At 35.6% G+C, this 26,974-nt stretch overlaps 1 protein-coding gene across 1 annotated transcript; it reads left to right on the forward strand.

Moving 5' to 3' along the window:
• Positions 1 to 11,699: 11,699 nt before the first annotated feature.
• On the forward strand, positions 11,700 to 16,985 carry LOC113767773 (pentatricopeptide repeat-containing protein At1g74750-like). Its single transcript, XM_027311960.1, has 2 exons — positions 11,700 to 11,891; positions 14,112 to 16,985. Exon 2 carries the CDS (start codon positions 14,115 to 14,117, stop codon positions 16,707 to 16,709), a length of 2,595 nt encoding a protein of 864 aa, XP_027167761.1. The 5' UTR covers positions 11,700 to 11,891; positions 14,112 to 14,114; the 3' UTR covers positions 16,710 to 16,985.
• Positions 16,986 to 26,974: the final 9,989 nt, after the last annotated feature.

The following is a 26,974-nucleotide window of genomic DNA, read 5'->3' on the forward strand; positions in this document are numbered from 1 at the left end:
CTTTTTTTGAAAATTGTTGAATTTATTAAGAAGTTATTTTTCTATTGGACTCTTGCAATTATTATATATTTGTTTGATTTGTTTACTACTCCAGTAATTAGTAAGTTTACCAGTCCAAGTAAAGTGTTGAGCATGATGTTTTTGACCTTTTAAATAGAGAGAAGAGAATCAGTAGCTTAAGCACATTTTTTTATTTTAATTTTTGTAACTGTAGAGAAAGGTGAGATTCAGAAAGTAAGGCAAAATTAGAACTCATAATCTCAGTAGTGTTCTAGAAAAAGATGAGATTCAAAAAGTAAGGAGACAACAAGGAAATTAGAACTATAAAGTACTATTTATGTAAAGAAACTAAATTATGAATGAGCAAGTGTAATGTTTTTAGTGGCTTTTTTAGTTTTGTTTCCAAAAGGTGACAAGAAATTTATGTGGTCAAGAGCATGAGATCATCCTAACAATTAATGCTAATACATGGGGGAAAGTGAATGGATACTTGTAATTACTTAGTAGTATTACCTAAGCATTTGAAACATTTGCGCTATGTTGTCCTTATTGCATGGGACAAAGGGTTGTTAAGTTAATTAATTGAACCTACCTATTCCCTTTTTTTTTTTTCTTTTGAGCAAATGTATTCTCTTTGTTTTATTCTTATTAATATCCTTGTGGAAGTGAGATTAAAGCCCGTTTGGAAGGCGAGTTTTTTGGGTGTTTGTCTGAAACTTTACCGTAACTTACTGTAGAAGTTTTTTAAAAATTTTTTGAAGTGTGTTTTTTTTTTAATATTTTGAAGTGTATAGTTTAAAAACTTTGAAAAGTTTTTTGATGTTACTGCAGTTAAAGTTTTTAAAAAACTTGTAACAGACAAACTTGACAAAAAACTTAGCTTCCAAACAAGGCGTATATAGATGCTTGTTGGGGATTTGTGGATGGGGAGAGATGGTCAAATGTGACTCCTCTTATATAATTTAATGAATGAGAAAATGAATTAAAGTATTCTTTGCTTGTTTATGTTCGGTTTTTTAGTTTAACAAGTCTTCTCAACAAAAGACATCCCCACCATTGACTTAGGATGATTAGTTCAGAGACCATTTATATTCTTCTTCTAGAAAGAAGATTAGGAAAAAAGAAAGTTTATGTGTGCATCCGCTGCAAATCAAAGAAAATACCATCTATTTTACACCATTTCAAACTAGCTTAACAAATCTTTCATGAACTTACAAAATGCAATTAATCTCCGTGTTGGAGACTACATACGTACAATATATTTGATAATCATTAATTAACACTTGAAGTAAATATTTGATAATCATATTTGTTTCTTTTTTTTTTTTCCCACAAAAAACATGACTTGGGCAAACTTTTAAATTATCTGCATGCAACTAAAAATGGTGTCGAGCGGACAAAGCGAAACGAGACAGTAGACATGCAAGAACAAGTTAAGGATGATGAGAAAGAAGACAGATGTGTTGCCAACTTACCATGACTGGTTCTAGTGAGTGGTGAATGAAACTCATGAAAAAAGCAGAAAGAACAGTAGTATAACATAAAAACTACAAGAAGCAAATGCCCAGTATCTACTTTCAAAGCAAATACCCAATATCTGGCTCTGAAATAAGATAACAACAGCTTTGGAAGAGCTTCCTAGTATTTTACACAGAGACAAAAGTTGATGTTCGTTTATTGTTTTATGATTTGTTTCGACCAGCGAAAGGCACCAAATGGATCTCATTTACACTAGAAAACATTTTACTGAGGAAGAATGGAAATGGACACATCAAGAAAGAAGTTTGGATAGTTTAACAAACTTGTCTCACTAATTACTATATTGCTTTCGAAATGAAGATTAATTAAAGAACTAATATTGGTCATTGAAGGGTTGGAATGATCAGGAGCATTGCAATTTTGGAGTTGTTCACCAATTACACCTTTGTCGTTTGTATTCATCATCAAGTGCATTAATCAAGTGCATTAATCAATTGCATTGATGAAAAAGATAGAGGATAAATTACATATAATCCCTTATGGTTTCATCTATTGCCACATGTCCCCCCTAGAGTTTCAAAATATTCATTTCATCCCTCTATAATTTTATGTAAAGTGAAAATTTGATAAAAAATAGTCTATATAACGTCGTTAGTTGAAATACCGATAGTGTTCTTATTTAAATGTTAAATCAATCGACGGCTTAACCACCTTGTATAAAAGCACAGAGAGATTATGGGGATAAATTAAAAAAATCATAACGGGATAAAGTGGATATTTATACAAACTATAAGGGAATTATACGGATATTAAGATTTTATCGTACGCGCTTTTAAAGTGCATTTAGTATATAAACGCCGTAACTGATTGTGCATTTTGTTCATTTTTCACTTTACATAAAATCACAGGGGGGTTATGTAGCTATTTTAAAATCTTAGAGAGATCATCTGGCATGATGTAAAACCATAGGCGGGAATAAGTAATTTATCCAAAAATAAATTAATATGAAGGGAGGAAATACAAAATGATGAATGGGATAGTACATTAATTGTGAGCTAAGTGCCAAGCAAGATTTAAGCCCCTACAACTAATGGCCCTAATCTAACACTTCTTTTTTCGTTTTCATCACAAAGGAGGAAAAAGAAAGGGGTACTAATAAGTGTTAATTAATGATGAGATAGAAGTAATGATCATAATCATGTTACTCACCTAAAAAAATAAATATAAAAATTGAGTTTGATCATTTTATGTACATCTAGTGTGTAATTTTGCTTTTCTTTGGTCATAGTTTCTCGGGACAAGTTGTCTGTTAAATCTTCAAAAGCTACGCAAGAACATTCCCTTCTGGTATAATGCAACTTCCAACAAATTATAAGGAGCTATCGATTTCATGACGATGCATTACATTAGAAGTCACATTCATTGAGTTACCAACCACTACTATAAACCTATATTCTTACAAAACTTTATCATAGCTCGTCAACAATTGATTCTCTAAAAGTAAAACTTATCATTCCCTACATATATATATATATATATATATATCTAGAAACTGTTTGTACTACTTCAAAAAAAAAAAAAATTCATCCTCTCATTTGACTTTGTCAACGAAAAGGAATCAAGCCTGTTTATTTTCTAGAATTTTTGTAAAAAAATGTATTACAGCAATGTAATGTACGTGAGATAGAAATGTGACTGAAAAATATAGTCGTGAAAAACGTAAAAATTTATTGAGAAAAAATATCAATCCAAACAAGGCATATAAAGCTCACCAAAATATATCATAGGCTACTTTCGTTTGCCTCGGAGAGGAAAGGGGGGAATAGAGGTATCTAATTCTCACAGAAAGAGTAATAAATAAGTGAAGGAGCCTTTTTGACGTTGGTGAGATAAGCCAACCTCTCCAAACACTTTCTGTTGTCCTAAATTTATATCCACAAAAAGAAATGGAATTATTTTGATTTGGTAGATCTGTTCACGCCCATGCTTTTATTGATTAGTGGTTTTGGACTGCTTTTGACTAGGGTTAAAATTCCATGCATGAAGTCAAGTCAGGGGCATTCACTTACTGATTAATCAAAGGTATTCAATTCCATGATCGATACGCGTAACATTTGTACGTGTTAATTCTTGTAGATACAATTAATGCGTATTTTAGAACTTCGGTATTTAATATGACAAAGACTCCTCCTTCGTAACTTATGGTCACGGGCTGGTTTTGAAGCATTAACCATCCAAGAAAGTCGAGAAAAGAAATCACCTAGTCCTCCAACACTCCCTAGAGTCGTCTCGGCAAGTCTGATCTGATGGTGGTTCAGTTGGGCCATTTCTTACAGTAGGTTCCTCCCTTCGAATAGGAGTAGGTTAGATTAGATTAGATATAACGTTACGTAAAAAAAAAAAGTCCTCCACAAGGCTTTCTTTCTTTTTGTTTCTTCACTTCCCTTTCCTCCCCAAGCCGTCCCCGTACCGTTCTCACCCCAAAATTAAACTATCGGATTCAGAATTCGAACAAAGTCCTCAAACACAAACAGTCATCTCTCAAAATTCAATCGTATATACGTCACCAATCTTTAACCTATTTGAAGACTTGGTAAAATTATTATGTTTTCACCCAATCTTCATTGCATTAGTCACAAAATTGGTAAAAACAAAAGGTAAGAAAAGTCTTGGGATCCATTGTGGCAGTTTACCCTGTAAATTATTTCCAAAATTTTCTTACTTTTGGCCATGGAAGAAGTGGGATTACTTAGTACCAGCAGCCAGCAGGATGGATCAAGAAGTCAACATAGTGAGGCAATGCTGGCTAAGAATTCAAGGCCAACCGAGCTAGACAATTGACCAGAGTCGTAGATAATTATGTACGTTGATCGTTCTTTCTTCATACACATCACCCTTGAAGCAAGTCAACAGAATTGAATTCCAGGACAACAACGCCAACAATTAATCGCAAGGGCCAACAGGAGATTATTGTTATTCCTGTAGCATGACAGGTTTTTCTCCATGAACAAACTCTACACACCTCAGCGCATTTAATAATTTGGTTAGAAATTAAGTGCTAGCAATTTATGGACGAGATCTTTCTAGTTCAATTTTTGTGGGGTGGAGAATCAATCAAAGTATAAGTGCATTATTCTGACACGTGTCAAACATGTTTAGAGGACGCGTGACTTATTATGTAAATAAATGCACACAATTATAGTCATTGCGCTTCCTGTATTTAGATACTTTTTTCGAATTAATTACACTTCTTCTTTTTTACAAAATTAGCACTTGAAATTTCTCTTGTCGAGTGCTCACTAAGCGCCCGATAATCAAACCGTATATAAATATAATTATTCTCTCTCATGTAAAGAGTATCAATTGTAGGTCAATATTTACCTGTGAAATATGTTATAGTCTGGTGAGTCTCACTTCTCCTTCAAAGTTCAAACACAACATCAAAGTCAGAACGGTCCAGGCCCTGGTCTGGAGTTTGGACCACCATCAAGTAGCTGTCTCCTGGCTTCTACCTCTACAAAAAGCCTCATGACAATGGAATATTGCACTATTCGTAAGTTGTGGTTCGGTGGAAAATCGGTGGGGAAGAGAATTGGAATTCCCTCTCATATCCCGGGGAATTGGAATTCTGCAGAATGTTGAATCTTGGTGGCTATTTTATGTCGTCTCTTAGCTCATGATACTGATTTATCCTTTACACATGCGTCCGCGCGAGCACATGTATATATATATATATGTATATATCCAAAAGCTGTTTCCTTAGCGACAAAATTTTTGTAATCAAGCTACATTACAATAGTTCTTTCATCCAAGATCAAAATAGGCCATCATATTTTAGAAGATAAAAAGAATGAGTTTGGTAGAAATGTTAATCAACAAGCGAGCGAACTTTGACGGACAAGGGCCCGAATGGAAACTAGGAAAACCGTTCAGGGTGGTTTTGTGTAAAATGCAAGTAGCGTAATTTTGTCTGCACGCGGCGTAACTTACTTTCAACAATGTGTAATTATAGAACAAAATTTTACGAGACCCACACATGGTATTAAAAACGAGATACAAGATGAAATCTAAAACTTATATATTTTTTTTTTTGGCCATGATTCCTGCCCCTCTTCCAACTTTGATACCATAAATCCGATTACGCAGTGTCATTTATGTACCTTGGATGTTAGGACTCCTTAATTAACATCATCTGAATCCATGTGGACGGAACTAACTCCCACTGAAGGAGTTGGCCAACACATTAATTGTGAGGTAGGAGGCAAGGTTTCCCATCAATGTGTCTTTATATGTAGATTGTTCTAAATCCATATGGGTGCGTGGTGCACTCGTCTGGTCTGATGGTGGTTTAGTCCCCGTCAAGTTCCTTCGACTGAATTGGATCACCCCTAGAGTAGGCCCCCCCTCCCCTTCAGTGTAGGAGTTGGTGTAGTTACGTTGTAGAACATGTAAGCGAACTAGCTAAAGAAAAGGGGAAAAATGGTTTTCATTTAATGCATATGATTAAGAAAGCAATGATGGAAAGAAATTAGTCTCATTCTCGTGTGGGTGTCTTTATACCCTGGCATTGCGGCAAAGTAGGGCAGCCGGGAAGAAAAGGGAAAAAAGGGAAGCCATGTTGTGTAGTTTTTGAGTATGGTGGCTGGCTATTATGATGTTTGAACTTTTGATGATGCAAAGGAAGAATGCATTTCTCTCACAGCTCATTCTCTCACGCCTACCGCATAAAAGAATCACTTTCTGGAGTCTTTTTTAAGATTTTGTACAGGGGATAGGGACTTTGCCTCATCCTGTTTTTATTTTTTTTAGGTATAACGTACCTACAACATCGATCTTGTTGTTTTAGATTCATCTTTTTCTTTTTCTTATATTTGGATAACAGAAAGTGCCTTTTTTTTTTCTCGGAGACGATAACTGTTGTATAATCTAATCTAACCTACACTAGGGGGAGGGGGCGGACCTAAGGAGGTGCAGGGGTAACCCAGAGAGGATTAAATCATCACCGAATCAAACGGGTGCACTACGCACCCACCTGGATTTTTTGAAGCCAAGCCACTTTAAATGTGACATTTTGGTGGGAGACAAGGGTTAATGGCCGAGTGGTGGCCACCAGCCCAAAGACAGGTGGTTAGAAAGTGCCTTTTAGGGTCCTATTACATTATGCTGATAGGAGAACTTTTAGGCAGGAGTTAAACATCCTGCTTGATAGACCAAAAGTTTTTCATATTTATTAGGGTCAGTCATAGTTTGCACCCCTGATTTAGTTTGGGATGGTCACACTTCGCATCCTCTAACTTTGGGAATATATACTTCACCACCTCAAGTTAAGACCATTGGTGGTTTCTAACGCTATCACTTCACTTGAACCCAAAATTTATCTTTCAAAATTACCCTTAGCCTCTTATAAGTTATAGCCCAATGGTCGAGAATGAATCAAATTCTAAACTCTATACAATCTACCTTTAACAAATGAATGAAAACAACTGTTCCCCGAGTAGCTCATTCAATTCATGATAGAATTAATCACTTCCAATGCTTCTTAATCAACTCATTCATCCCTTTTGTTGATGATTAAACCATTTAATTGAGTTGAGATTCAATGAGGATGTAGCTATTGTGAGTAGTATTGAGAAGGAAAATAGCAAAGTCACAAAACGCTTTGGTTTTGTTAACCACGAAAATACAATAGTAGTATTACTTAACATCATTCCTTTTCTCTAAAGTTTACACATACTTGTGCGGTTTTCTAAAAGTATCAATAGTTGGAATGTAATAATTCCAATTTTTTTCCTACATGTCTAGTACTCTCAAAATGAAAACGTCTGTTACAAGCCATAATTTTCTTCAGCAGAAGAAGAATGCATACCCGTTTTTTTTTTTTTTTTTTTTTTTTTTATCGCTGGGTATCGGTCACTCCAGACCGGTAATACCGTCTGTGCCACTATTCCTATCGTCCGGGGAGAGCGGACCCCACCGATCCCCGAGAGTATCACCCCGAACACTCAGCCTTGGGGTCGAACCCCAGACCTGTCTCACCTGAAGAGGCTACACAAGCCAGCTGACCTGAAGAATGCATACCCGTTCGTCTATCGTAAATTGTCTGACAACTATTGAATTATAGCGTCCTCCCTTGCAAAATTTCGGCGAGGCCCAATTTAGGTTTGTGTAGATGAGTTGAACGTATAGTATGGGCTTCAAGGATTTCCAACAAGCCCACTGCTTGACCTGGGCTAAGCATGAACTTGCCTACACTCAACAGTCGTTTATTTCTGGCATTGGGCTCACAGACACAACGACCTCGAGCTTTCATATCCAAACTCGTCTCACTGGCATTGGACGGTCTTAGATTTATAACATTTCAGTTACACTCACTTCTTTTGTACAATCTAATTCATCCCTTCTTCACATAAAAAAAAATATATGATAAAGAAAGACATTAATGTAAGAAAGTAGTTTTAATTTGTATTAAACACTGGAGAAAAAATTTGAGTGGAAACCACAAAAAAAAAGAAAAGAAAAGAAAACATTACAAATGAAAATTATAATATCAAATCTATCCAACCTATAGCACAATCTAACTTTAACTTATTCGGTATAAACTCTTGCAGTGTTTGACCTATTTTATAGTCCAAACTTACCAAGCCTGAATTAATAAAATGATCAAAGGAAGTACAAACTTGTTCTTATGAAATCTGTATCGAAAATTGAAAATGAAGCATAAAGTACGTTAGACACTTGATAGATTATCAATGCATAATTCCCCAATCAAGTAAAATTTGGATTGCCATTTTTCTCCCTCAAAAATTTTTTACGTTTTTAATGAATATATTTTTCAATCACCTTTTTACCTCGGCATATGTACCAAATCGTTACAGTACATTTTTTTTTTCAGAAACTCTAAAAAGATAGCAATCTAAAAGGGCTAAACAATGTTTAGATTTTTAAAGGGATAATTTCATAAACCTCCCCTGAGGTTTTATGAAATATCACCTAGCTCCCTTGAGATTTTCAAAATCTCACTTAGCACCCCTTGAATTGACATTTTGGTAACATTGGAAGCCCTTCTAACCAAAAGTAATATTAAAAAATTCATGTTTGAGGAGAGAGATTATTTTAGTGCCTTTAATACCCTTAGGCTATAAAAAATGAACATTTTACAAACCAAGGAAAAAAAGTACTAAATTGGAACCATCTTAAGAGTGAGGAGATGAAAATTGATAAGATTTTATGTTACAGCCAATAGTCACTTCTACAGCATGAAGAGATAGTAAAAGAAAATACTATTTTTTTAAACAATTTTTACAAATAGAACCCTTTATAGTGTTAAAGGTAATTAGTATGTAAAATCATACATTTGAGCCAAAAAAACTTAGTAATAGATGAAATTCAACTTCAATATCATACAAAAAATTTACTCAAAATAGACAGACTTTTTTTATGGGCGTGAAATATGAAAATTTTATTATAGAAAAAGTCAGAATTTGAAAAACTATTTGGAGTTGCGCTCTACATGAATAGGAATAAATAAATAAATAAAGTTGTGAAACACCAAAAAAGGGAAAAAATAAAAAAAAACCTGCAGCTATTCTTCTCCAAATGCATTGAATATTTCATTGATTAAATCCTATATTTCATTGACATTTACAATTCAATTATACATACATATATATATGTATGTATGTATGTTTGTATGTTTGTATAGACATTGTTAAAGAAAAGTAGGAAATTTAGAGAAAGAAAAACAAGTTCAGAAAGTTTAAATATGAGGGTATTATTGACAATTCATTACCTTTGATGTTGGTATATGGCCCTACTATCATTTTAAGGGTGCTAAGTGAGATTTTAAAAAGTTTAGGAGAGCTAAGTGATATTTCATGAAACCTCAAGGGAGGTTTCTGAAATTATCCCAATTTTAAATCACTTTATTAACGTAGCAAGATTCTCTATTTGTGCTTAGGATAAAAGTATATTCCGCTCATGGGACGAAAACATGTGGACCCTCGGATGGGACAAGGCTAATTTGTTAATTTAGATTTAGACTCGAGGGATTCCCACAGGCCACAACCAATAAAAGCGTTTCTTGGGGTTCAAGACATATTTCAAACTCCGATGCGGTTCGAATTTTCTCCCCCATGGACCAAAAGCTACGGCTGACTCTTATCACAATATGCCCCTGCAGTTCTGCTGTGCTTATGGATACGCCCAGAAAGTTCTTTTAGATTGCAATGACCTCCTCTCCATAACGTAATTTGTGCTTTAGATTAGAAAATGTTACTCCATTGTTTTACAGTGCAAAAAGGTATGTTTTTTTTATCTCGGTAATTATCATTTTATAATCGTTACAGCTAATCATAAAAGTAGCCGTAAATATAAATATAAGATCAGTAATACTAACAAACTTAATACTAGTGAATTTCTCAAACTTCAAAATGATAATTAAAGTTTGGAAAATTTTTCATTGTAGACGGGGAAAACTTTGCTAATTTATATTCACCAATTGGTGGAGCGCAAACTTTGCTGAGGGTGTGTTTGGATTGCAGATTTTCAAAGAAAAATTGCTACATTTTCTGTGAACACATTTTTCAATCACCTTTTTATCTGACATATATTAAATAGCTACCGTAATTTTTTTACAAAAAGTTCAGAAAAATGCAATCCAAACGAAAAATCAGAAAAGCATTTTTATACATGCAAATGGTTATCGTAGTGCATGCAAATGTGTGTAGTATGTTAGGAAAATTCTTTTGTGAAAATTTGAGCAGTTTTGTGTCACATGTATTGTTTACTTCCCATAAAGCAAAACTTCAAGAACTCTAATCTTTGATCATTTCAAATACTAGTTCATACGGCAAAAGGGTAGTGGACTTGCATATTTTCTGTCTGCTAAAGTGTTATCATAATTTTTAAGCGACAAAGACAATAATCTCTTCACACGTTTACAGCTCTGTCTTTAGACTAGTAGTATTCATTTTGACCATCTTTTAATACTCATTCAAACTAAGATCCTTAATTTTGGGCACTGCTTAAAACTTACCTTATTCATCAGCACAAATTTGCTCAAGCAATTTAATGGTTTTTGAACTGTATAGCAGATTAGTAATTCTTGAAATTTACTTTGATTCTCGAATCTTTTCTGTGATTAGATCTTTTATTGAAACATTTTCTCTTCACTTCTTGACCGAAAATGAGTGAAAATAAAATATATGGCAAGTTGAACAAGTACTTCATAAAGATATCTTTCTTTTACCCTTCACTAAATTGGTGCATCAATTTGCACATCTCTTAAACTTATGTAATGATTTAACCCCCACCTTCATGTTTGTATAAACAACTGACTCAAGAAAAGAAAAGAAAATGTTCATATAATCTTCTATAAGTTTTTTTTTTGGGGGTCAAACGTCATTGTATATGAATACTTGATAATCAAGAGTTTAATTACAAAAGAGAAGCAACTGCCCTTGCATCCTCCTGGGCATGGTGTTTAAGCCACACTGGGAATTTTCTTCCCACTTCATATCGTTAACTAGCTCTATTGCAAATTTTGCTAACTTACGTCTATGCATGTTTTCAAATTTTGGTATATGTGTGGATCAAATATCGTAACACTTATATATATATATATATATATATATATATATATATATATATATATAAAAGAAGGTAGTTGGAACACAGAAAAAAATGATTCAAAAATATATTTATGATACAAGTGTCCAAACACACCCAGAGTCACTACTAAGAGTTTTGTGAGAAACTAATAGGGGTAAAAGTGTAGTAAAAGGGGCTCTTATAGGCAATTGGCCAAAAGGGAAAAAGCACACTATGCATACTATTTGAAAACATTCAGGGACAAAATTATACTTGGATGTAAATTCATGGGAGTTGAATGTAATTATACCAAAATCCAGAACACTCCCCATCCGAACCTAGTCAAAGCCAACAACCACACCCAAAAGTCAAAATCATTAGCAAAAAAAAAAAAAAATCCAAAAAAGAAAAAAGAAAATGGTGATAAATCTTTTTGTCACTGTCGGACTTTTACAGTCAAGGTGTGAACACGTGGCTTATGTAATCATCAGATAGTATCTCCCAAAAAAAAAAGGAAAAAAAGAAAAGCTAAAAGGTTAAAAAGAAAAAAAAGAAAAAAGAAAAAAAAAAAGAAAATCAACAGTGCATCTCACTAGCAACAGCCCCAGTTGCTTGGAAACTCAGGGGTTTGAGTTTGAGTTAGTTGACGGCAGCAGGACAGAGGGAGAGAGAAAATAAAGCCGCCCCCTCCTTTTAACCCCTTCTCCTGTCTTTTTGCCTCTCTTCAATTTCTTCTTCTTCTTCTCCTCCAGTGTTTATGTTTTCTCTCATTATTTATCACTCCCAGTAATACGTACTCTTTGAAGCCTCAAATACCATTTTAGGTACTTCTGGACTCTGTTACTCGTGTTACTTTATGCTGTTACAGTATAAAGTTTGAGTATTTATTTTATTTTATTTTTTTTTGGTAGCTGGGTTCTGGCTGTTACGGTTAGTTCTGCTTCTTATGGCTATAATGTGGGTTTGTGATGATTTTTCGTTGCTCCGTTTCTTTTGGGGCCAGGGTGAAGGGGTGTGATTGATCCTGTGATTTTGGGTTGTGCTCAATTTGCTGATACAATAGAAAGTAAAGGTTTGTTTGTTGGGTGTGGATTAGTAAGGGAAAATGTGGGTTCTTTTTTATTTGGCTTGGATTTGGTAAAGACTGATGCTTTTGTATTTTACATGAATTGAAATGTTTTAAAAGTTTTATGTTGGTTGTAGTTTTACTTGTATAGAAGTGGCAAAGATTGTTTTTTTCTTTCTTTTTTTTTGCATTTTTAGACTTTTATTATTATTATTCTTTAATTTGGATGGACTATTTGCAAATCGTTGTCATGGTTACGGTTTTTTTTTCCTTCCTTGAACCTCCTGATAGAGGTATCTGTACATAGTTTCTGCTTATGAGAGTTGAAGCTGCTTCTTTCCGAACATAGGAGTTGGGTGGGTTTTGTTTCTATTTACTCATTATTGGTAGGTTGGGTATTTTAAACATTTAGATTTGATCATGAGTAATGCCACGAGGAGGGCAAGATATAAGTTGAATAATTATTGTTATGAAATATGAACACTTTTTTTTTTGGTTGAGAGGTTTGAATGTAGCAGTTGTCTTTTTCATTTATACTATGAGGAGCTTCCATTGTTGTTTTTCTGCTTCCACGGAGAACCTTCAATGGCAGCTTTTGTGTTGCCTGTTTACTTTTATGGTGATTGCTGATGGTGTGTGTGATATTAAGGAGGAATAAAAAAAAATCTTCTATGTGCTTCCATTGTCTGGTTTTTGTTTAATTGCAGTTCTTGATCACAAGGTGTGGACTAGCAGAGAGCTGCCTTTTTTTTTTTGCTGCATTCTTGCTTGTGTTTAACCGAGTCATGCTTGTAGTTATAACTGTATATAGGTACAATAATCAGGTGTTTTTTGTTTTGGCTTTGCTGCTTGCATGGTGTTTTCATGTCTTTCTTTTTAATGTTCAGAGAGACCTAAGATGTATGTATATAGTTTTTGTTTAATGACTAAGTTTTTCCTTTCTCTTGCAATTAGATGTTTATGTAATGAAATTCAAACTTGTGAGTGCTTGTGCATGTTTTGCCTCATGGGTATTTTCCAGCTTCTCCATGGCCATGACAAGGGTTTTCTCCTCCATTTTTTAATGAGAGGGTGTAGGAGGATGGCTAACTTTTACTTCTTCTTTTTTTTTTCCCTCCAGCGTGATGCTCATAAACTTTGCTACTACTTCATTTTAAAGTGTCTATCACCTTTATTGAAGAAAGAGATTACTTCCAACTCTCAAACCCTTTCATCATTTCCCTCAAAAACTGAAGTGGCAGATGAAATATAGTGGTGAAGTTTGTTTAACTACTTCTTAGTCTTCCTTAATGTATTGACTTAGTTGGCTTCACGTTTGGTGAATATGATCAGAAATTTTGTTTTGCCAAACCAGTGTTTATGGCATCGACATATTTTGTCCTTGGGCTTTATGTTTCCTGTGTCCTGTACATCTGTGTATCTTCAGCATTCCATAATTAGCATAGGTTTTCTTGTTCATGGAGATATGAGTTTGTTGGTCATATGTGATGCCTAATTTCCATTGGAATATGGACGTTGTGATCCCCCATCCTGCTGCAATCTAAAATTCTGCATCTCACTCTCCATCGGTCAGACTTGAATTGCTGAATTGACATATGCTTCTATTCAGTTTAGGTCCCTTGGCAGTTCTTTCTGTGCTGCGTGCAGTAGTCTGTAGAAAATGATGAAATATCTAATTAAGACTGATTTAGTGCTGCTGATGTAAGCAGGTCCTTTTTTTTTTTTTTGGTTTTTGGCTAGGTTCCTTGGCTTTTTTATTACAGCAAAGTGTCCATAAGTTGTTAATTAGTTTAATCTAAAATCAAGATACATTAAGGTGCATGGTGTCTGCTTACTAATATATTGTATAAACTGCCAATGCCGTTTGTTACCTTATGTTGAGTGGATTTGTGGAACAAAGACTAAATTAATGCTTGTAGCTTTCAAGGTGGAATTGTCAATAATCTGTTTCTCTCATTTCTGTACCACAACATTCCAGATTATGCTACGTGCAAAGCAGCTTGGTACACTTTCTCAGTCAGCGAGGTCTTTTATTCTTGGTGGTTCAAGGTGTAGTGCAGCAGATGGAAGTTCATGCACTTGTTCTGAAGATGAGACCTGTGTTTCTGGGAGGCCTCATAGGAAACATGAATTGCCACAACGGGCAATATCATCCCCCGTTGTGTCTAGACCTTCGGTAGCAGTAGGTTCTCTCATTTCAAAAGATGCTGGAAAAACTGCAGACAATCAAAAACTGGATGTTAAGCATCCAGTCTCGCAGCCCCAAGTCATACCTGTCTCCAGCTCAATCAGAAGAGAAAATTGTGTAAATTATGCTGACTTTGATGGTACTGGTGTAATGCATCCATCACCTCCAATTGCTGACCAGTTTGTTAAGGCTGGCATTGCTGCTGTCGGCTTTTTGTCTGATTTGGTAAGTTATAAGATTCCAATGACAGATGGAGGTGGAATTCTTGGCTCACCTCAAAACTCTGTTGTTGAGCAGGCAAAGCCAATCCATGTCAGAGCTTCAAATGTTAAAACTGTAAGAAGAGAAAAAGTCCATCCACAATCCCACCCTCATACCACAGCTGGACCAAGTGCAACAAATAACTCGAATGCTTCAAAGGGCAGAGCAGATAAATCTACTTCAGTGAAAAGTACTGGTAATTTGTCAAATAATGGAATGGGAAACTATGTGGAAGCCAATGGGATTGCTTTGGAATCTTGTGACAGGAAAAGATCAATGCCTCAGAGATCTAAAACCTACCCTAGTCACTTTGTTCCAAATGTGCACAATGGAGAAAAAAAGATAGTCAAAGACATGACTGAAGGTTTTGCTAGGTCTGTGAGAGAAACTAAGGTACTGAGAGGAGTTGCTCCTATTGCTAGGGAGTTTTCAGGCTCTGGCCATGTGGTTGATAATGTTTCTCACATGTTACAGCAGATGAAGTGGGGACCTGTAACTGAAGAGTCTCTTAGAAAACTCAACTGCTCTCTGGATGCTTTCCAAGCTAACAAAATTTTAAAGCAGCTTCAAGATTATACCGTTGCTCTTGGATTTTTCTATTGGTTGAAAAAGCAACCTGGGTTCAAGCATGATGGACATACCTACACCACCATGGTTGGTATCCTTGGCCGAGCCAGGCAATTTGGGGCAATAAACAAGTTGCTTGACCAAATGGTCATGGAGGGATGCCAACCTAATGTTGTAACATACAATCGACTTATTCACAGTTATGGCCGGGCAAACTATTTAAATGAGGCTATCAATGTCTTCAACAAGATGCAGAAGGCAGGGTGTCAACCTGACCGTGTAACCTATTGTACGCTTATTGATATTCATGCAAAAGCAGGGTATCTAGATGTTGCTATGGACATGTACCAGAGGATGCAAGAATTTGGGCTCTCTCCAGACACATTCACTTATAGTGTCATCATTAATTGTCTTGGGAAAGCTGGTCACTTGGCTGATGCTCATAAGCTGTTTTGCGAGATGGTTAATCAGGGATGCGTACCTAATTTAGTGACATACAATATCATGATTGCTCTGCATGCTAAGGCAAGGAATTACCAAAATGCTTTGCAGCTGTACCGTGACATGCAAAATGCTGGCTTTGAACCAGACAAAGTGACGTACAGCATAGTGATGGAGGTGCTTGGTCACTGTGGCTATCTGGAGGAAGCGGAGGCAGTTTTTGCTGAGATGAAAAGGAAGAACTGGGTTCCAGATGAGCCAGTGTATGGTCTTCTTGTGGACCTCTGGGGAAAGGTTGGGAATGCTGAAAAGGCCTGGGAATGGTATAGAGCCATGCTTAATGCAGGTTTACGCCCTAATGTGCCTACTTGTAATTCTCTTCTCAGTGCTTTTCTTAGGGTTCATCGACTCTCAGATGCATATAACCTGCTTCAGAGCATGCTTAGTTTGGGGCTCAATCCTTCTTTGCAAACTTACACCTTACTCCTTAGTTGTTGTACAGAAGCCAAAACATCATTTGACATGTCATTTTGTTGCCAGCTGATGGCTGTCACATGCCACCCAGCACATATGTTCTTGTTGTCCATGCCAGCAGCAGGACCTGACGGGCAGAATGTGAGGGATCATGTGAGCAACTTCTTAGATTTTATGCATAGTGAAGATAGAGAGAGTAAGAGGGGACTTGTGGATGCAGTAGTTGATTTTCTTCACAAGACAGGTCTTAAGGAGGAAGCTGGGTCTGTTTGGGAGGTTGCTGCACAGAAAAATGTTTATCCTGATGCTGTTAGGGAGAAAAGTTCTTGTTATTGGCTTATAAACTTGCACGTCATGTCGGATGGAACCGCTGTAACAGCACTGTCAAGGACACTTGCCTGGTTTCGTCGTCAGATGCTTGCTTCAGGGATTTGTCCAAGCCGGATCGATATTGTGACAGGCTGGGGCAGGAGGAGCAGGGTAACGGGGTCATCTCTGGTGCGGCAGGCTGTGCAGGAGTTGCTTAACGTGTTTAGCTTCCCTTTTGTCACTGAGAATGGTAATTCTGGGTGTTTTGTGGGGTGTGGAGAACCTCTTAGCAGGTGGTTGGTGCAATCATATGTTGAGCGCATGCATTTGCTGTAGGTTCTGATAGGGGGAAGGTTTTGTATTCCCCCATCTTCAGGAAATTTTGTTGTGGAAGAGGAACTTTGATTGCCTCAGGGATTAGCATGTAATCGTCATGTACCTAAATGTTCTTATTGTGTAGTGTTAAGATCTAGTTTACATTAGTTTCTGTCCCCTTCCAGTTGCTTTCACTCAGTATCAGCTTCAAATGAGTCCTAAGCGTGAGTCAAATTTTGCTGGAGTCCTTCCATTGATCATGACAAATGGAAAGTTTAAAGCCTCTATGTCTTGAAAGCTGGTGAATAGTTTTGTTTGAAAGCTTGTGAATAGTTTTGTTTGATATGCTTCCCGAATCTGGAGCTGCTTCAAATCTGGTAATTGTCGTAAAGACATTGATTACTGGGCTTAAATTCCTTATTCCTCAGTATATCACTCTGGACTTTTTCTTTGTATTTTACATTTGGGAGACAGTTCGAGCAAGTGGCAGGTGCTGCAGATGTGCTTGTCAAATGAAGTTGGGAGATGAAGTTCAAATTCGAAATATATTTTTGCCATTCGAAAGCTTTAGGCTTTGGCATGGCAAAAATTGATTTAGCAGGGTGAGCAGCTGCATCTAGTTTAACCTCTTCAAGCCAAAGAATCACACATATACGTTCAAACTTTGGTACCATCAGCAAGTAAAAACATAATCGATTCTATAATCAAATCCAACTTTTGAGTTTTTAACAAGCACTTAACTTGTCTAAGCACTTACTTTAGAGTTTTGAACTGAGAAGAACTGTAAGGAAAACAAACGACTTATTTGTGCCACATCAAATACGCAATGAATTTTTGTTACTAGTGCCTTGGGTTTTACCCTACAACAATGGCCTTTGTTACCATTTTTGCAAGGTTTGTACAACAAACTCATCAAGGGATGAGCAATATGACCTGTTCAATGTCTGACGTTTTGGTTTCTTCCAAGTTGCATTCTGGATTTGATGCCAATATCAAGAGGTTGGTTTTGAACTCATTTCCTGAGCAGTTGCAATGAAAGCACCTAAAGGGTCAAATCAAAATTTCTCTTTTTTCGGCTCATTATTGTTTTCCATGTACACTGGAGAACAGATGCAAACTTAAAATGGTATGGTATACAAATAGGATACATTGTGAAGAAGGATCAATTGTTGCCATGAAAAAGTTACAATTTGGATCAATGCAACATATAACTGAAACTGAAGTTCTTCCACGTCTCTAACAATTAGAACATCTTCAACCTTCAGATTTCCTTTTCTTATTCGATTTTTTTTGCTCAGGATGTTCTAATGATCCAGAAGAGACATCAGCTCTATGTTCTTTTCCTGAATCTTGGACAGAATGGTCAATGGACCTGCCTGGCTCATCCACAGGTCTTCTCAATGGACTCTTTGATGCATCCCCGGACCCAGAACTTCTGTTTCTTGGAGTACGTATAGAGGAAGTATAGCCACTCACAGCCCCTAAACTTCTTGTCCTTGTACTTTGCGTAGGAGTTGTATAACGATGTGCTGAATTTGTCAATGAAGCAGCAGACCTTTGCACCATTTGTTTAATGGCTAACCCACCAGATTTCAGTTCAGTGGGCTCCGGATAATGCAGTAGAGAAACGCGCCGTGAGATCTTCCCAGCTGTTACCACATATAAGTCATATTCAAGTGTAGCGTCATTGAAAACAATAGCAGCATCGAGCTATATTTCATTCACACGAAAATCTGGAGTGAGATCTTTGATTCTCTAGCTTTAAATAAACCATTTGAGCAAAACCATAATTGGATTTGTTGTTTTAGTTTTACATGATTCTGCTAGCAATACCTATTTCGTCAAACTGCACGGAAACTTTTGCATGCAACAAGGCCTATGATATTAGAAATCCATAGAGTAATTTAGGACATGCCTTTGTTAATATAGACTCAAACTCAACATCTTAAATAGGTAACCGGAATAGGTTTCTCTATCTTCACTTTCCTTGTTTTAACAACTCAAATAGAAACTCATAACTTGCTTTGACTGTAATATTTTTTTGGCCAACCAATGTTCAACTTAGAACCTACTCCAATATTATTGAACAAAAAAAAAAAAACATGGCAACAATCTTAGTTAGATTAGTTTTAAAAAATAAAAAATAAAAAAGGTGAGGGATGACAGTAGTTACTGCAAGAAGAAAAAGAAGAAATGGAGTTGATTTTTACAAGGAGAAAAAATATTTTAATTCTTTAGCCCAATTGAATCAAAAAAGGGAAGGAAAAATTTAGGTAAAATAATCAAAGGTCCATTTGTCAAAAATATATGCAATACATGTGTCAAAAAGATGGTTAGCTACAGTAACTTGGATTTCTTTTTATATACAAGGTAGATTTTGAAGGGAAAAAAGAAGATAAAGAAAAAAAGATAGAAATAAGGGTTGTGGAGCAAAAATTCAACTAAAAAAGGAAACTGCCACTTGTCAAAAGAAGTAACTATACACATGGTAAAAAGAGAAGTTGCTACAGTAACCTTTCTTTTTTTTTATATACAAGGTAGATTTTTCCTTTTGCAATAAAAGTCCACAAAAAATAATTAAAATCCATCTAAGCCACTCTTTGACTGATAGTTAGGATTAGGGTCTAGTACGGCTGCTAGGGTGGGCAAAAAAGTTCGCTGATCGAAAAATCCATGGATTCGATCCGATTTGCTCAGAAAAATAGAGCACCTGCTTATATGGGAGGTTGGTTTGGATTAGAGACTAAAAAAGCGTAGATACTCGACATTCCTCGCTTATATATTTTTAAGTTTTTATTTTATGTACATGCACAAAAATATTATTTTTAGAGCTAACAAAATAATTTTAGAATTAATTTTCTATGTACTGACAGTGTATACATTTTCACCATTAGATGCATGATACATAATTCGAATTTGAATCTAAAACTCAAATTTTGCACGTGTCGTATATCCAACTGTGATAGTGTATACACCGTCAATGTATATAAGATTTAATCATAATTTTATTAAGCAAATTATATCCCAAATATGAGCACCTATAATTTGTTTACAAGATTCATTTTTAGAAATCATGAACTTATTTTTTTTTTAGAAAAAGGTTTAATTGATGTAGAATAGTACATATAAAAAGATTTCATTACTTTTGGATTCTTTTTTCTTATTATTCTCTTTACATGTTTATTTCTCGACATGAAACTTTTTTTTGGATATTTATGTTGAATCTTAGGTAAATATGTAAAATATAAAAGTAAATTAGTATAAATTATTTTTTAAAAAATTAAATGATGAGAAAGGCGGGCCAATACCCGATGATGAAATACCCATTAATATGCGAGGCGAATAAAGTTCACACGATGACCTGACCTGCAAGACGCAGATCGGATCAGCCAAATGCCTCGCAGTGAAGTTGCTCAACCCATGTCCACCCCTAGAGTGAGGTTGCACTTGCAATCGCACCATATGATTGACTCTCCTCATCCAGAAAAAATCTAATGCAAATTTGAACTGGATAATCCAGATCAACTCGATCATTTATGACAAATCTGGGCCGCAACCACATACAACCCCATCTTGATAGTTACAAGGATATCAGAAGAGAATATTCTATTGGAGTAGGTTTCTATTGAGCAGGAAAGATTATAAGAGTTTGGGCTATCGCACTCTAGCAGAACAAAACAAAGGTGATGCGGTAACCAAAGAAGTTTGTCCTTATTGGGCTTCATGTGCCACTGTCTTTTGGTTCATTTCTGGGATCCAATAATTGATTCTGGCATTGCATATACGAGGCCATTAGGCTTATCTTATTGGGCGTTCTAAACTCAAATGTCATCCACAGGAGAGGTATATAACGGATTCAAGGTTCTGCTTGACATATTGGCCCGGGAACAAGAACGAGATACTTTTCCAGCTTGATTGAGCTTATCTCATCACAAGGTCCACAGTGAAAAATCTTGAATCCAGAACCTTCTATTTATAATTTCTTCCATCTTATCGTCTAATTCAACCCTCTCTGCTCCTGCTAGGTTAGATGTGACAAATCAATTTCGTCTTAATTCAACTTCATAATAAATAAACAAGATCAAACACAAAAAATTATAGGATCGAGCTTTATTTTATAGCCAAAAATCCATTTTAAAAGATCAATATATTTTTTTTTATGAAATCTTTGAGTTTTCAACATTTGATGTCCTTTTTGTTATTATTAATTTTTTTTTTAATGTAGTCAAACAACTTGTAGGCTGCCAAAGTTAATCATTTCAAAGCCTAGTTACCCAAAACTCGGATATTTTGTTTTTCAAAAAATATCTTCAACAATCTAATTTCATCCTCGCAATTGGTATATATGCTTAGTTTATGAACATGAGAATTGAGGACTACCATTTTACAAAAATTTAAGGAACAGAATATTAAAGTCATCGCCAAAATTTCTACATTATCTTAAGACAATTCATTAGCTTTGGCCCTAATATGCAAATGTACATTTGATTAATCCTGGACATATACCTTCATCCTTTAGAAAAACTTGCACAGATTATTCTTGTGAGCAAATTTGTGGAACATAGTAAGAAACCTGGTTTTGATTTTGAATATTTCAGAGAGCTTCAGAGTTCATATGACCAGCTAAAACAAGTTTTCGAGAAAGATTTCAAAGTTGTTCAGCTATATAGCATGCTGCACAATTGAAGGGATATGTCAAGAAAAATCAAGGACTTACATCCAAACAGGTATGTCTTGATTTTCTAGTGGAGACTTCAGTCAATCACTTTGGATAATGAGGTCCAAAATGACATGTTGAGCAGTTAGCCCAACAAAAGTGTGTGTTAATAGTTAGACATAGAATCATCAAGTATTAATTACGTAACAAGGTGGTCATTATTAGTGGAATCAGGACAAAATGTAATAAATGCATAATCAAAAGGATCATTTATGAGATTATCAATTGTTTAGTACCCTATACCTATAGGACTGTCTGTCTGTGGTGCTCCATAATTATCACATTGTCACCTCAGAGTAATGGGGTCATTTTATTACATAATCAATTCTTACTCACCAAACAAAAGTATCATGCATTAGTTTGCTCTGTGTCTGATCTCATAAATTACTACTAAGATCTTCATAAGTTCTCTGCAGTAGGATCCCATATCATTTATTACACTTATATTTCTTGGCAACCGAAAAAAATGCGGATCATTGATTTTTAACGTTCATTTCCATTTTCTTGGAAAGCCAACTCAATTGAAGAGGTAAGAAATAGCCCCATTAGGCAAAAGAAAGACGAATTTGACTTGATGCATGCCGAGAATGATTTGTTTTCCAAACAGTCGTCCAATTGTTGGTTACTGTTTTGTACTCCTTTGTTAATAAAACTGGTCTCTTCTCTTTACCTTTCTCAAGGAATGAACATCAGATCAATTCAAAATCTACCTCATAAAATAAAGAACTACTCTTTTCAGTGAGAATTAATCTTTTCTATACTGACAGTGCATACACTATCAGCGTTGGATGATAAAATTTTGCATAGTTATCATCCATCCAATGCTGACAGTATATATAAAATTTACTCTAAAATAAATGTTCTCAAATTGGTAGAAGTTGAGCTGTGATAAATATTGCTATACCCAGAAGGGAAAAGAAAAGAAAAACTAATACAATAGATGTCTTTTTCTCTTTAGGAATAGCAAGATGAGGATTGCTTAATAATTGTGTCATCAGTTCAGAAGTATCTGAATATTGGGTGGGTATGATTGAAGAAGTCCTGTCCTGTGATATTATTACATCCAGGGCAGTGCCCCATAATTAGGGTTCTGAAAATTCCGTAACAAGTTGACTAATTTTCACATGGTAAGTACCCAATTGAACAATTGATAGTCTCTTTACCTTGCAAGCCTTAAGGTGGGCAAACAATGAAATGAACCATATGAAAAGTTGTCATGGCCTAAAGAAAATAAACAAATGAATAAAGGAGGAAGAAGAAAGGTTCCACTCATGACTCAAACCGGTCATTGTTTCGCAAGACCTGAATGATTACATCTGTTATTGTTGATGTGTTATCATACCAAACTCGTCTTTCTTCTCTTAGCCTGGTCAAATCTACCCAGGACAACCAAATTTATTTAGTCAAAAGTGTCAAAGATATCTTTTAAGAGTCCTGTCCTGTACTGCAGGGCAAAATACTCTGAAGAGTACTGAGCCCCTCACCAGGGACCACATTATGCTTTTCCAACATATACAGGCCATGTTAAGAACAGTCAAGAAACTGATCAAGTACCATTTGAGAACTTTCAGTGTGTGATTCAAACATGTCTGTGCTCAAAATGAACACCTGAAGAGTCAGAAAATGGATGATAGTACATCTGTTTTTAAACAACGCCTAGATCATCAGCATATATGAGAAGTTAGTTTTGCCACCATCACAAGAAATAAAGGTATGCTACGAGTACAAAATTGGCACCACAGTCCCCACCACAGAAATGAGTAACATCTCCATCAGTTTAGCACTATTCTACCACAAAAGTGCGGCAGTAATTGCACACACAAGTAACAGACATGAGGAAACAAGAAGCAAGCTTTGCCTTTGAGTTACAATTGTGATGCAGCACCTCATTCAGAGTTACTGAGCTTCAGTTTAGTGTTGTTACGATTTAGTTGTCACACATTAAACAACATCGACAGCAATAAAGGATTAGGATTGATAAAAAAAAAGAGTAAGATCTGCATATGATGCTGAAAGCTCACAATTAATACATTTTAAATTGTCAGAACAAGTATACAAAAGCAAACTTCTAAAGTTCCTTAGAATGGAATTTTCCCTAATAATTGACCAGGATTCTGGAGCCGGAAACACAAAGAGAGCTTTTCAAAATCAGGCTAGGTATTAAACTTAGCACCAAGCACAAACCAGTACACTTGTAGCAGCATAAAAGAAACTCACTTCATATCCAAGGACCTTGTTGATACATCATATGAAACCATGTTAAAATTCTGTTCTGATAATATGTGTTCCCATCACATCTATAAGCAGACAGCACTCTGGTGTTTGAGATACAAAAATTAATCCAGGACCGTGGACAAGAAAAGAAAATGCAAAAGATCAAGATTTTCTATCATCCCAATTCAGCAAGTTTGACAATATGATTACCTGTTAACTATAAGAAGAGTTTCTCTTTATACATCTCTCACGCATAGGCCACTGCAAGTTTACTAGATGCCTCTTGATCGTTACGCTGGCCTCATATCTAATCATAGAAGACCTAATCCAGAAATAGACAGCATTTGTTTCACAAACTACCATTGCACAAAAATATAAAACCAATTGGTCCATAACAAGTGGAAGTATCTTTTTGCATTGGTTTCAACTTGGGTTTCAGTATGATTAGCCTACAGATTTAGTTGGTTCATCCATCAAAAAACTGCTAATTGATAAGTGTTTCACGAAGTGTTTAACTGGATTAATCATTTTACTCATTCTACCCTAAGGAAAGGGTTCCACCCTTTTTGGACTGGTTGTTGGTGAGAAGGGTCTTAAACACAGACTATAGCTTGCAGCCATGCGTTCTGATCCTCCAGGCTACAAGGCCTATCTCATCTCTATTGTATGTGTTCCCAGAAGTAGCCGCATAAAAAGGACAATAACTTTTACAATCCCAAGACTCGGTGCTAGAAAGTACACGTAGTTGATCTAGCTTCATATTCTGATAATACTTCATTCATTTGAAACCTAATACAGCACAACTATGATTAATCCATGACCAAAAGGGAAGGAATACAAATAATGTGATACAAGGAATAGCAAGATTTGGCACTATCACTAGAATGGGGATATTTGCACTTCTTCTATCTTTTCAGCACATAGCATATTTCAACTTGTTTATCCTGCTCTAAATTGCTCACAACTCATCCTACTGTTATATCAATGTGTTAAGGGGAGGCATGATCCACGAATGAAAAAATTTTTGGACTCTGCTAATATGAAACTAGAACTGGAAACGAGGGACTATTTATAATCAATAAATTTATGTATGAGGAACCCATAATGGCTATTAAGAGTATACCAGAAGGCTAGAATATAAAGTATCTTAACAAGTATAAAACTATCAAGTTAAAAAGGTATCATCATTGGTCTTAGGAAGTGGAGGAATTTGAGCACCCCAGAATATAAAACCAAGAAAACTGAAAGGAGATGTGTAGTAATGGTTTTAAGTAATCATGAAAAGCAAAGCTTTTAGCAGAGGCTTATAAAATTCTCGGCAAACATACAAAGGATCCTCAGACTATACCTGAATGAAGACGTGATTGGACTACCAACGATCTTCAAGATGCCCTATTTCATTTGCTAGTATGAAAATAATATCGGCCAAAATGGACAGTAACTCAACAACACAGTAATTCATTTTCAAGCAGGGAAGGATATCCTACTTCATTTACTGGTATTAAAACAATATTGTTGAAATCGGCAGTAACTGGATGCATGGCAAATTTCACACTTGAAAAAAATCCAGAGAACTCGCTCTTTGATCAAGCATAAAGTATGTTGCATTTTTGGGTTCAGAAGGTCTGGATAATTATTGCACCAATAAGTTCTTACACATCATTGATTTCTTGAGCTTGATGAATGAAAAAGAGATGAATGCCCTTCAAAGATAGATAATTAATCCTTGGAGCCACTTTTCTATCTTTATCCACATAAGAACACCAGAAAATGACTATTCAGCCATCTTTCCCTTCATAGTCAAAATCGCTATGTATAGCAGATTTTTCCTTTCCAGCTTCATTATCAAAGCATGAATACCATATAAGAAGATGTCTAGTTTAAACTAGAACATGTATGAATCATCAACTATGAACTGCTACGCTGCACAAAGTTCAGACGCTCACTTGCTAAGTAAGAAATACAAATCAATCTGTCGTCCTGCATATGTGTTTAGCCACCAAAAGAGGGAACAAAAGAACAAAAAAGCCCATCTTGTCACTGTTTAAGACTTTTGATCCTCATTCTAAAACCACTTTGAGTCTCATCATCAACATCCCCCTCTCACCCATTTTCTTCTAAAACTAAATTAAAAACAAAACAAAAGATAAAGGAGAACAGAAATTAAAGGGGATGAAAAAAAGAAAAGCTGCCCTCAATTCACAATAGACACAGGTATCACGTTAGTACAAAAAATCCCGTACAGCTATGCAATTGCAATAACCACTCAAAATATCCATCTCAAAAGCTGGAAGAGCGCAAAGCTTGATTCGCAATGGCAGTAAAAGTGAAAAGGTCAGAATTTAGTAGACTTCATATCACCACATGTTAAAAACCAAATAGTTCAGAAAAGAAAAAAGATGTCCCAAGACAAATAGGGAAAAAATCATAAAGAAAAAAAGAAAAGGAGGAAAAAGAAAAGACAGCGATATGATTAAAGCGATAATAAGGAGATCCCCAGAAAAGGACATTTACATGGTGCAATGAAATATAAGTACAAAATACAGCAATTCACATATAACAAAAAAATTTGGGAAAAAGCATGGTATATTATGATCATCATCAATACCAAAAATTGCTGGCCAAGTACAAATCCTTTCAACACAGATATATGTAAAATATATGTGCATGTTCAAGTATACCCCTTTTTCAGATTTTCACAAAGACTCTGCACTCATTCTGCAATCTGCTTTACCATGATTGATGACAAATCATTGACTTTCTCACCTCTATTTAGAGCCAAAAAAAAAAAAACTATGAAAGTTCTGACCGAAAGGATATAATTCAAAAAGGAAAAAACTAAAACTTCTACCTTTTTTCTTGCTTGAGCTAAAAATATAAGAAAAGTAAAAGAGCAAACGAATATAAATAAAGGGTCTTTATATATCAAATAGAAAGTTCACTTTTTTTTTCTTATAATTTATATATGATTTGATGTAAATTATGCCTGGCTCCATCCTGTCTGCCATATAACAACAACCCAAAAGAGAAGAAGGGGAGGTCTGAGGAGAGTTGAAGAGACCTAGTAGTTCTACTACATTGTACTCCCTCCTCTGTCAAAGCCCAAAAACAACCTTGGATTTTCAAAGTCTTGGCCAGATGATACCTCTCTCTCCACAAGGTCAGCCATGTCTTTCCACACCAACCAGCTGCTCCTCCTCAACATCAGCCCTCTGGTGGCAATGCTAATGCCATTTCCAGTAACAACAACAGCAGCAGCAGCAGCAGAAGAAGAAGAAAAAGCTGATAGTGCAATCAACACAACGACAATGTTCACCTCCCGAATTCCCATTTTCTTTTTTCCTTCACTGGTTTT

The sequence above is a fragment of the Coffea eugenioides genome, chromosome 4 (genome assembly GCF_003713205.1).
Source record: "Coffea eugenioides isolate CCC68of chromosome 4, Ceug_1.0, whole genome shotgun sequence".
NCBI classification, from domain to species: domain Eukaryota; kingdom Viridiplantae; phylum Streptophyta; class Magnoliopsida; order Gentianales; family Rubiaceae; genus Coffea; species Coffea eugenioides.